Genomic DNA, 15777 nt, shown 5'->3' on the forward strand with positions numbered 1-15777 from the left:
TACAAGTCCAAATGGGGTGGGGAAGGCCTGGTGCCGCTGCTCCCTTTCCCTTCACAGCCCCCTCTCCTTTTGCCGTCTCCCACCTCACGCATGCAGAATTCCCTGCGCTCCTGTACTGACTGCTTGTTATGTGCCGAGTGCTGGGCTGTTCAGATAGGGCTATGGTTGCCCAGGGAGAGCCACACAGGAGGCTTCCCCAGTGACCAGGGCTGTGACACATACTCCTTTCTGGATCCCTACCTCCTCACCCATCCACAGGGGAGAACAAGCCACCTTCGATGGCTAAGAATGAGAATGGCACACAAGTATGTTCCCATACATGGTATTTATTCTATAACAATTCACATTTTAAATAGTGCTTCCTGACAATATACCAGCTGGCCCTTCTTTAACATGGGTAATAAGGACAGCAGTTCACATTCAAGGGGTTGGTATCGTCATACCACACTAGAGGGGAGAGGAAAGGCCATCTAGGGGATGGGAAGGATGTGGTCTAGGGTAGAGAAGAGGATTCGTAAGGGAAGGAGAGAGAAGAGATTAGGAGGAGGAAGAGCCTGCATTTGCAGAGGTCATTACTATTTCTAGACAGCTGTCACATTGGCTTTGCTGGCAACCCCATGTTAGGAATGAAGAAAGAAATCTGGGTGGGTGGCTGCCTGCAAGGGAAAGGAAGTGTGGAGACACGCTGTAAAAACCAGCACCCACACAGGTCAGGCGAAGCGTCCTCGATCTGCCGCCATTTACACCCTCGGTACTGTCTGCCCGAGGGCGAGAACCCTTGAGCTTGTCCTGTGTGCAGCAGCAAGGTTCAGACTTATCACAGTCAAAACAACCTATGCTGAGTTAGTTTGCAAACACACCATGAAGAATTTAGGGACATTAAGCTTTTTTAGCTTCCTCTTACATGTTTCCGAAACTCACCCACCATAAATACAGTCTTCTGCCTAGAACAATCCCCCCAAACCAGGTCTTCAGAATATAACTTCAAATTTCATCCTGCTTACAGCAGCCACCTTCCTAGAAAGCCTCAACATGGAAGAGAACCAGGTGTAGGCCTGGATGGGCCCGCCCAGGCCGCTGTAAATTACTCTTCAGAATTCTCTACTAGACAAAACTAGATCCTAGGCTCTTCTACCCAGGCAGATAGTCAAACCCTAGAAGTACATCTGGAATTATTCCCATGCTCTTGGGTACCCTGTAAATGGTCCCCTAAGTTTACAGTAAGCTTAACCCTCACATGCCCTTACACATGTCTTCCAAAGTGTTAAAACCAAATTTTCTTTCACAGGCTTAAGGCAGTGGGGTGCCCAGAAACCTGGCCACGCCAATCTGCAGGCCAGACGACATGCGTGAGGGGGGCTATTGCTCCCAACCTTCTGTGATGTCATAATGCCTCACAGTGGGACAATTAATATATATCCCTTGGATTTAGGATTCCTCATTTTCTGTAACCTCTATATTTTCTGGAATTTCTTAACATAAGCTAAAAAGATACAGGCCCAAGGAAAGAGAGAACTCGAGTTGCACTCAGAGATGACCTATCAGAATTATTCAAGAAGGAAAGCAGTTCTCCAGCAAACATGGGATCTCCTGCTAAATAAACAATGACCTAGAAGTTTAGGACAGAACTTAATAGAAGTAATATATTTATTTAGAAGAAGGGGGACTCACTGGAGAAAATTCTAAAGAACTTAATTATAAAATTTATAGTATTTATAGAGGAATTTTTCTCAAAATACAACGCTTTAAAGGCTTGACAAGAATGGAGACGGGCGGGGCAAAATGGCTGTGGACAGGATTCAAGAGCAAGAATAAGGGTCCAGAAACGGCTCTGCTCTCATGCAAGCAAAGCAAAAATATCCCTGAATAACAGAGAGCAAAAGGGAAGCAGCAGGAGGATGCGCAGAAGATGCTAAGAAAGCAGGGTAGAGATGAAGCAGAGAAAGGGAGACCTGCCTCAGTTGTTCCTGACTTGTTTGCCTCTACGTTGAGGACAGCACAGACATAAGCACTTCTGAAGATACTGCAGTAAAAGGATCAGGACCGGCAAAAGCAATCAGAACCACATGGTCACATCTGGACCTCACCGTGGCTCCGCTTTGGATAGGAATATATTATTCTGTGGTCACTATAGAGGCATGGAAGGTGTGAAGAGGCACGGTACGTAACACAAGGAGGAGGTGGAAGTGCTGGGATGGCCAACGCTGTCCCCACTACCAGCCTTTCTCACTGCTGCTCCGGCTGGGAAGAAGCCAAGGAACAGGCAGGGAGGAAATAAGGAGAGAAATGAGAGTAGTCCTAAAAAACAGAGGTAGGCCATCTAGAAGGCTCAAAATGACCAAACCAGATGCATTTCAGGACAAGAAACTGGGTCCCTGAAGCTTAGGACACAGCTAGAGAATATTTCATTGCAACACTGGAGAATGAGCACATGTGCGGCACAATGCAAAACAAAATGCTCCAGTGAAGAACACTGTAATTTCTCAGAAAGAGTCTATAAATTAGACATACAAAAAATAAAACACTTATAAGATTCACATTTCCAAATTATCCACACAGAGTGCCTTATAGGAGGGAATTAATGCACAGATTGAAAAAGTAGGTAAAATACCCCAACCAAATGGTTCGTGCCGTTATCAAAGAACTCTGATATGCCTTCCAAAGTGCTTTGCATAACCATGCAGAGGTGATGAGATGAGGCTAACAATGTCTTCCTTCTCTCCAAAGAACTGAACAGTATGCGTTCTGTTTACTTCTTCATAACCTCAAGATTCCATCAGACTAGATCTAGAGGAAAGAAAAGATGCAAATAATCAGTGACTTGACTAGTAGAGAAATGGAGAAAACCTAAAGGTCAAACTATTCCTCAATTTCCCTGTCTGTGTAGTCCCAACAGCTCGTAAGTGTCCCTCGGAAAGGCCCAGAGACTTCGTTTTCCATGATAAGCTCTTGAATATTGAACTAGACCACAGTATTTGGGCAGGGGTCCTGTGCCACTAGCCCAGCACTAGTCCCTACCCAGAAAATGTTAGCAGTATCCACCCGCCTTAGTCACTAGGACAATAAAAACCATGACTCCACATCTCCAATGTCCCCTCAGGGAGAGGGTACCATTTCCAGCTGAAAACAACTGAGTTCCAGTCCTTAATAGTGATGAAGCACCCTCAGACAACAGTGCTGGTCCAGAACAACTGATCCCTCACACTCAGCTACTCAAGAAGGCTCCCACTCTCTCCCTCGTCTGAAGAGCAACGTTGAAGTTGGTAGAATTTGTCCTAAACCCTCACCAGTAACCAAGTATTTGTGTCAGAAGGTATTCACCTGCAGCGGAGAATCAACAAACTTGATCCTAGAGAGGAATCTTCGCAGCTCCCCACGGCCGATTTTGGGGGTGGTCTCCTTTAGCTGGACCATTTGGCCCTCCATCAGTGCCCACCGCAGACTAAGCTTGCTGACCACCAGGGGTGCTGGATGGCCTTCAGAGCTTGGCCCCGTTGTCCTGGTAACATAAAAGGCATCTTTCCAGAGGTCGTTAATTCCAACTGAGGAAGGACAAAAACGAGAGCAGTTAGCAAGGACCAAAGACTTCCACTACCAGTAGGGTGGTTTGGTTCAATAACTAGATTCATTCATTCATTTACACCTTCCTTCATTCAGACAACAGGTTTACTGAGCACCTAAGATGCAAGGCACTGAGCCGAGCAGTGAACATGTGGTGGTGAGGGACCACAAGCCAGCGATGCAGCACACTCTTCTGAGTCTTTGTACCATTTTTTCCCTGAAGCTGTTTCTAAGAAAACCCCAGATCAGGAAACTAGAAACTGTGCCAACTATGGTAACAATCTGGTAGAAAAGTGAGCACAACAAACTAGAAATTCTGAGAATTCCTAGATTGTCAGTAATGGTCACATGAACTATTACCTAGCCAGTGTTTATTCTGCCTCATCTTTAAAATAGGGGTTTATGCTATAGAAATGTTTACCTGAAACTTACGTACTCTTATGGATCAATGTCACCCTATTAAATTTAATTTTCTAAATAATGAATAAATAAATAAATAAATAAGATAGGAGTTTATTTAAAAATGGTCTTGATTCTTAATTACCATTACTAAATTGTTCACTGAATGATAGTGTTTTATGCTAATACTAAAAACAGCTCATTCAGATCCAATCACGGGATTCTGCACGCGGACCTCTCCCCACTCTGCCCCCCCACACAGAGCCAGTGGAGAGGTGTACTGCAGGGCCCCAGTGTATCCCAACAAACTAGAGAGCATTAGCTTCCACTCTCAGGCAAATAAGTAAGGAGAGAGCAAGTGTTTAAATGGAAAGAGAATATGGTAAGTTGGAAAGGAAGCGTGGCTGGTCTGGTCCTCCCCAACCTCCCCCAGAAGGAACGGCAGATTCCCCTGGGCCACTGGTCCAGCCTACGGTGATAAATCTCTGAGCTGGGAACCATCAGACACTTCCAGACTAGCAGGTAGCAGTGGCCGACTTTCCAGGACTTCAGTTTCCTGAATTACAGGTCCCTGATACAAGATCCCAATTTTGTGATATGATATAATTTAGATATACATATAAAGTAGAAGCATACTTCCAAAACATTACCAGTAGTGATGAGTGGTCAGAGTATGGACAATTTTTCTTTTTCCCTTTGATTTTTCTCCTGGCTTCATTTCTATACAATGGGCATATTTCCATTCACTAGTCAAAGGACAGTCTCCACTGATCCTAATACAATGCCCTGAGAACACTTCTATCTCCAGCATAGTATCTCTCACTGTTACTTCTAAGTCCTGAGCTTCTAAAGTCTCAAGAACTACTCTTGTTTGCATTCACAGCCCCTGGTGCAGTACCGTGCATACAGGTGATGCTCAGTAAATGTCACTGAGTGAGTGCATGCATGAGTCATTGCCACTTACAGCCCTGTGGAAACAGGACTGCACTTGCCCCTCAGCTTGCCGCAGAGTCAGAGGGTATGGGGTCCTCACCCAGTAAGCACGGTGCTCTTCCCAAAGGGAACATTCCAGCAATGGCCCCGGGACTCCAGGGACACTGCAGAAAACCAGAGTGGCTCAGCACAGCCCCGGCTGTCATCTGAAAGCATACATCCTTCCCTTGTAGCACAAGGGTATTCTCCCACACAGACAGCACAATCTCTCCCCTGCCTGCACATGCACACTCCCACTGGCACTGACCCTCTGAAGCCGTAACTGTGCCCGTAGCATTGGCCAGATCCAGAAGAATTGAGGGGAATGCTGGATGCAGGAGATAAAGGTGGTGAAGGCTGGGAGGCTCAGTTCCTAGGATAACATCCTGACAATGAGAAGGAAAAAGGAAAAGCAAGAATAATTCTGCATTCCCACGCTCAGATGAAAAGGGCAGAGGAGACAGTGGTAGTTACTCGTGTCTTTCAGATGCTAAGCCCTGATCCCAACTATAGGGGAGAGAAACCCCCATACACGAGACATATTCCAAAGTCCTCAAAACACTGACTCATCACTCACTTCTTCAAACCACTATGGTCAGAAAATGCTTTCTCCCTTACAAGGAAAAAAAAAGGAAGGAAGGAAATGTTCGTGTCCCGGGACAGAAATGCGAAGCAGAGACCTCGCCGTCTCCCGCCTATGGGAGCATTAGTGTGCTGGTTCATCCCCGGCAGCAGCTGGTATGGAGACAGTGTCTGCATGTGAAACATGGTGTGCAGAGATACTTCCTTTCATTGGACATTAAAGCCAATTCCAAGTGTCAGGCTAAAACAAAATCATAAAATTCTTAACATTTACATTAATAAACAGAAGGCTGACCACACATTAGCAGTCATTAATTATAAAACAAAAATTGCAAGGCCTGAGTGTCAGTCTCCAAACTTCCTATAGCAGAAGAAAGGCACGTTGGAACTTCCCTTCATGGTACAACCTCTGGGCAGGGACACAGTGTGCAGCCACGCAGCTCTTCGAGCACAGAAATACAGAGCACAGGTTAGGAAACAGCTGCTTTACTGGCTCCCCCCAAGCACCTCCCCTTTCCCGGGGCCATCTGAGGCCTCCCCTCCAGGAAGAAATGAAGCAAAAAATTACTATCTCCCCTGCCCCACGTTTCTATATTGTCAGGACGGGAGGAAGTACCCTAAATGAGGGGAAGTGTGGGTGGGAAGCTGCAGCCACCACACTCCCATCATCGCTCACAAAGCAAAAGCAGAAGAGGGCTTTTCCCACAAACCCTTAGATCCCAAGCAGTACGGGAGGGCTGTCTAGCTTAGCTAACACAAGAAAATTACCAACCTTCTTCCTCACTGCCTACAGTGTAAGCCCAAATTCCTTAGATCTTACACTATTTAACCCAAGTCTTTTGCAGCCTTCTCCTACAATTATTTACCTGCCCACCCCATGCTTCAAGAACGCCTGATGATTACCTAGACATGGGCTTCACACTGCTTTATCTACCCTTTGCCAGCCTTACTCCCCGTCAGACTAACTACACCATCCAGCTCGTTTCCTCACGTCAGCACACTTCTCATCCTTAGGTCTCCGACCTGAATACCAGCTCTTTCAGGAGAAGCTCTCTAATCTCCCCAGACAAAATTACTATCTCCTTCCTTGTGTGCTCCCATCTACCATTCTCATTTGTACTTTATATTACAACACTGGTAACATGCCTTTGTTTTGTAGTTATTTGAAGAGTCATCTGGTCCAATCCCCTCACATTTTATTAACTGAGAAAACCAGGAAGTTAAAATGTTAGGTAAACTGCCCACAAGCACATGTTAGGGAATAGCAAAATGAAGACTATTATCTACCAGGGGTCTCAAACTCGCGGCCCGCCGAACAATTTTGTGCGGCCTGCAGACTAATCCACGAAGTTCAAAATATTTTGGATAAAATTAAGTAAACCCGTGGATTAGTCTGCGGGCCGCACAAAATTGTTCGGCGGGCCGCGAGTTTGAGACCCCTGACTAGACATTAAGTCAATCTGATCCTCAATATGAGGGAATATTAGCAACTTCACTCACAGATAAAGCGCACCTGCCTTCAGGGACCATCTGCCTTCTCTAGAAGGCCAACATTGTTTCCGTCTATCCTAAGGTCCCTATAGAGAACATGGTACCAGGCACATAGTAGATATTGATAGATGTGTTGAATAAAATCAAGGTGGGTCTTCCTAAAAACTCACAAGCACCTCTTATAGTGCCTGACTCATCAACCCCATCAAAATACTGCAGCACAGCATTTAAGACTTTTTCAATTCTGCGTGCCATGTATCGGACCTTCTCTTCCATAATCTCCCCAAGTGACCCTTTAGCCTGGGCAGCGTCCCTCCCCTCTGCTTTGCTGTCCTTGCCCCCACACCTGCTTTTCACAGTCTCTTTACCCAACTCAAGCCCAGCCTCACCCTCCACAAAACCTTCCCTGCCCATTCCAGACCAGTCAATCCTTCTCTATCCCCCCAACAACTGTAGCAGCTATAAATCACCTGTAAACGTGGACCTAGGGTCTCAGAAGGACTTTCTACCCTTTATCTAGCCTCCCGCTGCTACTGTCAGCTTCCACAGTGCTCAGCTGAAAGGCAAGGGCGGGAAGCAGAGCTCAGGAGGAAGCAGGCTCCTACTTTGCCCACTCAAAGGCTGCTTGGTTCTACCCACAACCACTTGGAAGTGTGGCTGGTCTAAAAACACCTCCAGACCTAGTTGGCCGCATAGAGAAGCTGCCATCTGACAAAGTGACAAAGGGGTCCTCCTCTCAGGCTCACTCACAGAACTGGGAGATGCAGCTGACAGTCCCTCCGCCCAAAAGAGGAAGACAGACTTCTGTTCTGCAGTAACTGCTGAGGTGGTTGGTGTTTTCATGTGACATGGAACACTGTAACTCCAAGCAACAGAGCCAGAGTCCCCATCCACCACCACCATCTGCAAAAGAAAAAGCAGTGAGTCGAGCCCATCTCAGAAGGGCAGCAGGCCAAATACACACACACACACACACACACATTCAAATAACATACAGGAGCAGGTTGGGCTTATCAGATGTGAACAAATTGGGTGTTCCACTTTTCTGTGGTCCTTATTCCCACTCCAAAGAGTTTAAAGGACCACAGAATTCTCAGGTGGGAAGGGGACAGGATAAATCATCTTGTCCACCTCTCATTTTACAGAGGAGAGAAGGAAGGCTGAGACAGGAAGTGACCTAGATTGTCCGGTGCTTCCCACAGAGCAGCCTTCTGTAGTGGTGGTGCTGAAACCAGGTGCACCAGCAGCGCCTCATTCCTGCCCTCCCGCCCCCACCGCAGCCAAGCTCCTGCTTCAGGAACAATGGCTAAGGGAACGCTCTGTCCCTGGGCTGTGCTCAGAGTTTTCTGTGTTTGACTCTACTGGTGCCATGGCACATGGAGCTCAGCCCTGAGGTAGTATCAAATTTAAAAGAGCACAGTCTAAACAGGCAAAAAATAAACCAAGAGAAAATTCACTCTTTCTTTGCAACTGTCAAAGGATAATTAAAGAAATTGACTTCATAATCCCTAGTAGCATTTATATTTCCTTTTACCACAAATGCCTCACAATTCTAGAGCCTGTCAAAACCCCCAGGAACTCCCGTCTTCCTCCAGCCCAGGGTCTTCGCCCTTTCTCCTAGATGTCTCTGCTCTTCAGAGTAGTGGAAAGACCACACTCCTACAGTCACTTTCCTGTTCTCTCGGCTCTCGGCGCCTGCCCATCCTCCCATGCCCAGACTGCTCACAAAGGTCTTAGAGCCAAACTCCCCTGAGCAAGCAGAGAAAACAGGCTAGCAGTTCAAGATTCCCCTTGAGAGTCCTGGGAAGGAAAGAGGTCTAGAGACACCGCACTGAACAGTTTTATCCAGTCACATACATTACTTCCTTTAACTATTGCAATAACCCTATCAAGGTAGTAGGCAGTGTTGTTACCCGTTTTAAAGATGCAGAAACTGCAGCTCGGTGAAATTAGGCAATTTTCCAAGGTCAGCAATAAGTAGTGGAGTCAGGATTAAAACCCAGATCTTAACCCTCAGTCAGCGTCTCAGCCCTTAACCAACCTACCATATATACCCTTCTCCCTCAGAGCCACTAGAAATGCCAGTGAGCATTCCAACCTCTACCTGAAACTCCTCTGAAAGACAGCACGACACGCTTCCGTCCCGCACAGCCCTGCGGGAAGGCTCTCCCGGCAGTGACACGTGTATCATCGGCTCTGTCCTCTGCTCGTGACCGAATCCCCTCCTGCATCCACACCTCACCCAAATCCCGCAGCCTTGCTCTCGCGGCCCTCCGCCGGCTGCCCTCACTCCGACCTCTCTGGCAGGCACACCCTCAGTCCATCTCCATCTGCCCCTCGGGCAAACCTCTTCCCTGCTCCCAAGATTCCACGTCCCCAACCCCTGACCAACACACAGCGTCTCCCGACTCTGCACTCGATCTGCTCTCCACATCCCGTGGCTGTGAACCCCCATGCCCGCAATGTGGCAGAGTGGTGTGTGGACAGGCATCCTAACGGCCACGAGTTACAGACAGTGGCCTTGTCTTCATTCGTGCTGTGTCTCCGCAGACGCCATCTGTGTCCAGCACAGAACTCGGCACACGTTAGAGGTGATGATTAAGCGTGTGTGTTCATTCGCTCTCAGGGAACAGCGTGCAATATATAGATACATATTTTACAGAGAAGATAAACCAAGAAGCTAGATCAGGTATCCCAAAAAATTTTTAAAAACTCTAATTCCACTTGTAATGCTAAAGAAATACAAAATTGTCTATCCAATCATTATATCCTCACCATATGTAATCTCACATAAAAGCAGAGAGAACTCTTCAGTGTCCTTGGGACATGCCACACCATTCTATCCCTGGGTCTCTGTCTTCAGTGTTCCTCACCGGGCCTGCTTCCCTACCTCCCTCTCCTCACAGAAACACAGTCAACGTTCAACACCCTGCTCATCTTTCCCTCTGTTATAAACTCCTCCATAACAACCCACAGCACAGATAGCCTACCTTCTCGGCAATCTTTGGTGTGTAGTGTACATACTGAAGGATGACACTGCCTTATGCCTGCCTTTCCCCACCAAGACATGTCAGAAGGCTCCCGTTGCCAAACTATAAATTAGGAATCCATAGGAAGGTATGCCTGTGCAGGAAGGTTAGCTAGGAAAGCTTCCAGTGACAGATTTTAGCACTGAATTGTGAGCCTTCATTATATCCATTCAGCTAGACTTTAAGTTCTTTGAAGGAAGGGGCCATATTTTAGGTTCTTTTTCTCTCGCCCAGTGCCTGGTGCAGGGCTGCACACAAAGTATACATTTTATATGTTTTGATTGACTTGAGTCCCAAGTTTTTACCTTTTTCATCCCAACTCCATCCTGAATCTGCAGAAGGAAGTCTAGTATCTGATCGTCAGTAAAATACCCAGGGGTAGGCTGGCTAAAGAGAACAAAGGAAGCGGAGGACAGTGAATAAGAAAGAGAGGAAAACAAGGAACTCTTCCCCTCCCTTCTACTGCATCCGCCCAGAGAGCAAACAATTGCTCTGGGGAGTTTATAAACACAGGAAAGTGGATAAAAATAGCAAATATGGGAAGGAGCGCACTGCAAACCTGTGTAGGCCCTGAAGGCTTAATGTCCAGTAAGGTGTAAGATTCTGCCCCCGAAGCAGGACAAGGACCTGTCTGGTTGTAACCAGGAGGTTGCTGCAGTTGGAATCCGGCGCCTTCACCATCTGGAGCAGCTCAACACCATCACTGAATTACCAAGACACAACAATCAATCCCTGCTAGGCCGAGAGGCCTGACCCACTGATTCTGACCTGAACTCGGGTACACGTGTGCATGTACTCTTGCGTTCATCTCCCACCAGTAGGGGAAGTCTGCTGTTCCAGCTCAATCTTATCTTCCTGACCTTCAGAAATCAAGGATCCCTAGAAAATTCATGCAAGTTCATCTGGTAAAGAAAACAGAGCCGGCCCTGGCCAGTTGGCTCAGCGGTAGAGCGTCGGCCTGGCGTGCGGGGGACCCGGGTTCGATTCCCGGCCAGGGCACATAGGAGAAGCGCCCATTTGCTTCTCCACCCCCACCCCCTCCTTCCTCTCTGTCTCTCTCTTCCCCTCCCGCAGCCGAGGCTCCACTGGAGCAAAGATGGCCCGGGCGCTGGGGATGGCTCCTTGGCCTCTGCCCCAGGCACTAGAGTGGCTCTGGTCGTGGCAAAGCGACCCCCCCCCCCGAGGGGCAGAGCATCGCCCCCTGGTGGGCAGAGCGTCGCCCCTGGTGGGTGTGCCGGGTGGATCCTGGTCGGGCGCATGCGGGAGTCTGTCTGACTGTCTCTCCCGTTTCCAGCTTCAGAAAAATACAAACAAAACAAAACAAAAAAAAACAGAGCCAAAAAGAACGGCAGGGAAGCGAGATGGGGATCTGGACAGAAGTCCTGGAACTGTCGTTAAGCTTGGACAGCAACTCCTGGCATACACTTCATCAACTTATTTCTTTCTCTGTACTACAGGGACCATTTTGTTTAACATCTGTCAACTCCACTGAAACAACATGATACTGCCTCAGAAAAACGCTAAAAAAATGATTTGGAACTTCTAGTATTAAAGAATAAAGACCATTATTACCCAGGCCTGTGGTGAAATGTATAGAACACATGGCATATGAAAAACTACAGGCTCTCAGGTAAGAAATAAACAAAAATAGAAAATAAGATTTCCTGGGTGCTGTCCTGCTTCTGCCAAAATGATTATCAACTAAGAGAAAAATGCAGGAAGAGCAGGGTGGATACTTCAGTTCAGTTTTATAAATGGTTATTTTAAATAAATCTACCTTTCTACTTGAAGGTTCCCCAGCCTCACCCTGTCTCACTCTGACTCAGAACCTAAACAAATATCCTTCTTTGCAATTTATGTGCAAGGGGATCACACATCATGGTCACTAACAATACACAGATATCAACACATTATGTTATCAAGAAAATGCCTCACTCCTGGTACCCTATCAGAAGATGATATACTAAGGCTATCACCCTTTCCACCCAAACCTCTACCCACATATTCACCAGCCCACCCAAACTTGGTCTCCATGGCACATGACAGCTTAGGACCTCAATGGCAAGGTCCATTATACCTGTAAATGTCAATGAGTTCAGACAGGTTGACGGATCTTCGCTTCTCCCATTCTGGCTCTTCTATCTGCAGAGAAGGTGGTGAGCTATCTCGATTTTGAGCCTGAACAAAAATGTCCCGCAGGGCGACCGCTTGGATATTTCCTAGCACCACAGGAAGAGCCAACACTGAGAAGCTGAATTTAATAGCACTCTCCCAGGATGAGCATCTGAGAGAGACACAGAGCGTAAGGACATGGGCCAGCCCATCCAGCCTGGTCCAACACGGGGTGAACCGGGAAGGGATTATGCAGATGCTGGACAGAGAGTCTTCTCTTTGGAGAAGGCAGCAAGGGAAAGCAGTTCATAACCTGCAACAGGTGGGGGCCGTGAGCAGCCCCTACTACAGGAGGTGATAAAAGGCTGGTGGCAGCACTTTCCAAGCTCTCACCTTGTCTCACAAGAGGCCTGATCACATCCATCAGTGGGGAACAGTAGCAAAAAAACAGTCTTCTTTCTTACCAAAGCCAAACAGGATGTAGACAGCCCCAGTGGCGGTGATATAAACCTGAGGACCAATCAGATTCCCCACTCCCACGACGTTGTACTTCACAGGTCGGCCCACTGGACTCCCTGTCCGGCCAGACACCAGCAGAAAGCACAGGTCTGCCTGAAGAATTGAAAAAAGAGGGTTGAGTCTGTAGAAGCCCTATCGTTTGCTAATCAAAGAGTTTCTCACACAGTCACTGCTTCATTGTTAGCTAAGGGTTCAGAAATTTTCCAAAGCTGGAAAGCACCAAGCCAAACCCAACTGACTTTATTCCCTAGCAGTAAGAAAGAGAGGCATATGTCCCATTGCCTCATCAGATACACGCAAAGGGCAACGTACAGTAGCTCAGGCTTCTCTGAAGCACAGTTGCTACTGATGAACAGTCTCCTGCGACCAGAATACTAGCCTAGAGCCACATACAGGACAGCTGGCCTTTGGGTCTCTACTCTCATACCCAGAAATCCCCAGTGATATTTGGTCTCAATAAGAATCAATGCAGACATGGACCTCCCATCATAACATTATATATCTGGCGTGGCCACTCTCAACCTAACACTGAAGCAATTACGGGCAAACTTTTTTCTGTGAAAGCCCAGATGGTAAATATTTAGGTTTTGTGAGCCAAATGGTTTCTGTAGTAACTACTCTACCACTACAGTGTGAAAGCAGCCATAGGTAATACATAAAAGAATAGGTGTGGCTGTGTTCCAATAGAACTTTATTTACAAAAACAAACAATGGGCCAAATCTAGTCTATAGGCTCTTGTTTGCCAACTGCTGCTCTAGAGGATTTTCTTTTGGGAAAACAGTCACTGATTGAGATATAAGAGGACTATAACAATACCCTGGCTTCAGTAAAGCTTTTCACAAAGTTTATCATCCTAAGTTCTCACAGACAAGATAAAGACAGTGATTTTCAGTGTACCCAGAGAGGAGTCAATGACAATCAGAGGGAGGTTTTAGTGGAATGTCACAGCACTCTGCTTTTGTCCTGATCCTATTAATCATTCTTATAAAAAAAATAAAAAAAAACTTGAATGAATAGAATTCAAGCTTATCACAAGGTTGAGAGGAATAGCTAATATGCTGTATGATGAACTCAAAATCCAAAAATGTCTTAGGCTGGAAAAAGGGTCAAAATCTGGAAAAAGAAATCAGGCCATTAATTAATTGATTTAATTAAAAAACATGGGTGTTCTAACCAATTACCAACAAAAACTAAATCTTAGAAAGGCTACCAGAGGCCCTGGCCAGTTGGCTCAGTGGAAGAGCATCGGCCCGGCGTGTGGAAGTCCCAGGTTCAATTCTCAGGGCACACAGGAGAATCAACATCTGCTTCTCTACCCTTTCTCCTTCTCTCTTTTTCTCTCTCCATCTCCTTCCCGCAGCCATGACTCAAATGGTTTGAGCAAAGTAGGTCCTGGGCACTGAGGATGACTCCATGACCTTGCCTCAGGTGCTAAAATAGCTCAGTTGCTGAACAACTGAGCAGCAGCCCCAGATGGGCAAAGCATTGACCAGTAGGGGGCTTGCCAGGTGGATCCTGGTCCAGGCGCATGCAGGAGTCTGTCTCTGCCTCCCCTCCTCTTAATTAAAAAAAAAAAAAAAAAAAAGGCTACCACAATCACCAGCCGCATTAATGGAAATACAGAGTCTATATCAAAAGAAGTTAAAAATATCCTTATGTTGCTATGACTGGTTATATCAGAAACAGAACAGTGTTTTCAGATATGGAAACCATATTTTAAAAGAGACACAAACAAACTGGAGTATAAATAGAAGGAAACCACAAAAGAGAGGCCTGGACTTCATGCGGCATGAGGAATAGTGTGAGAAATCAGAGCTGTCTAGCCTTTAGAGTAGCAGGCTTAGCGGGATGAGGTTAACAGATAATGGGCGTTCATGCAGAAAGAGGATTAGATCCATTCAGACTAGCTTTATGGGGCTGACACTGAGCAATGAATGGAAGCCATGAGAAAGAAGATTTCTCATCAATGACAGAATTTTCTAGACCTGACCAAAAACAAAATGGTCTGCTTCACAAACAAATTAGTGATACTGCCATCAGCCTGAGTATGCAGGAAGAGGATGGGTGCCTGAGAGTCTGCAACACTGCCTCTGAGATTACAGCACGGCACAAGGGGCTTATCCACAGGCTCCTCGGGCCCTCCCCACTAACGTTCTAGCCCAGATCAGTTCCTCTGACTCCAAACCAGGCAGCTGTCCAAGCTCACCTCACTCTAAACCCAGATCTTAGAATGTAACTGCTCTAAGCCAAAGACATCAGTGCTTCATTCCTTGTGAAGGAAGAGCCTTCTGTACCTGTAGCTTAGAGTAAACAGGTTCCTAAGGTTCTTTGTTGCTGGTATGGAGGTGAAAAAAGTATAAAGTATCAAGATAAAGCTACTGCTCTCAACCCATCGCTTCTCCAAGGTTTTTCTAGTACAATCTCTCACTCTTTTGGCAGAATGGAGACTATTCCATACCTGTACACTATTGTGCAAATGAGTCAATTCTCTGAGGCAAGCTGGGCACTGTTTGTTTTTTGGTAGGCACACAGACTCAAGGCATAGAACAGGGTCGGCAAGAGGCCAGGGCCTCTATTAGAGGCTCCCCTTTACAAAGGGTCTCTAAAGGCCTGAACCGTTATCCCATCAACCACCGCTGGCAAAGGAGGTGCCAGACAGGGTATTAAGGTTTACAGTATGAACTTGTTTGATGTTTTGTGTCTGCTAACCGTCACTCCATTAAAAAGAAACTCCCCACACTTCCCACTCCAGGACCTTCGGAGAATCTCTGCCTGATACATGTGCTTGTTGATATTTTCCCTAGGCCAGTGGTCGGCAAACTCATTAGTCAACAGAGCCAAATATCAACAGTACAATTGAAATTTCTTTTGAGAGCCAAATTTTTTAAACTTAAACTATACAGGTAGGTACACTGTTATTAACTTAGTCAGGGTACTCTTAAGCTGGCCACACTCAAGGGGCCAAAAGGCCGAAGAGCTGCCTGTGGCTCGCCCGCCGCAGTCTGCCGACCACTGCCCTAGGTTCCATCTCTATTCACAGGGACTGGGATAAAAAAAAAAAAGATCATGTGAGTAAGTCCAGAATTCTCGGTTTCGTCTATTTCAAGATCA

At 46.6% G+C, this 15777-nt stretch overlaps 1 protein-coding gene across 1 annotated transcript in view; it reads right to left on the reverse strand.

Moving 5' to 3' along the window:
• Positions 1-306: 306 nt before the first annotated feature.
• The window catches only part of FAM234B (family with sequence similarity 234 member B), a 34608-nt gene continuing 19137 nt past the window's right edge, over positions 307-15777 (reverse strand). The window contains exons 6-13 of the mRNA XM_066355424.1: positions 12611-12758; positions 12112-12253; positions 10594-10737; positions 10340-10421; positions 7756-7908; positions 5201-5318; positions 3322-3542; positions 307-2787 (exon numbers count right to left, since the gene is read on the reverse strand). Of these exons, the coding sequence (XP_066211521.1) occupies positions 2782-2787; positions 3322-3542; positions 5201-5318; positions 7756-7908; positions 10340-10421; positions 10594-10737; positions 12112-12253; positions 12611-12758 (1014 nt within the window). The 3' untranslated portion in view covers positions 307-2781. The remainder of the gene's footprint in view (positions 2788-3321; positions 3543-5200; positions 5319-7755; positions 7909-10339; positions 10422-10593; positions 10738-12111; positions 12254-12610; positions 12759-15777) is intronic.

This window comes from Saccopteryx leptura, chromosome 1 (assembly GCF_036850995.1).
Source record: "Saccopteryx leptura isolate mSacLep1 chromosome 1, mSacLep1_pri_phased_curated, whole genome shotgun sequence".
NCBI classification, from domain to species: domain Eukaryota; kingdom Metazoa; phylum Chordata; class Mammalia; order Chiroptera; family Emballonuridae; genus Saccopteryx; species Saccopteryx leptura.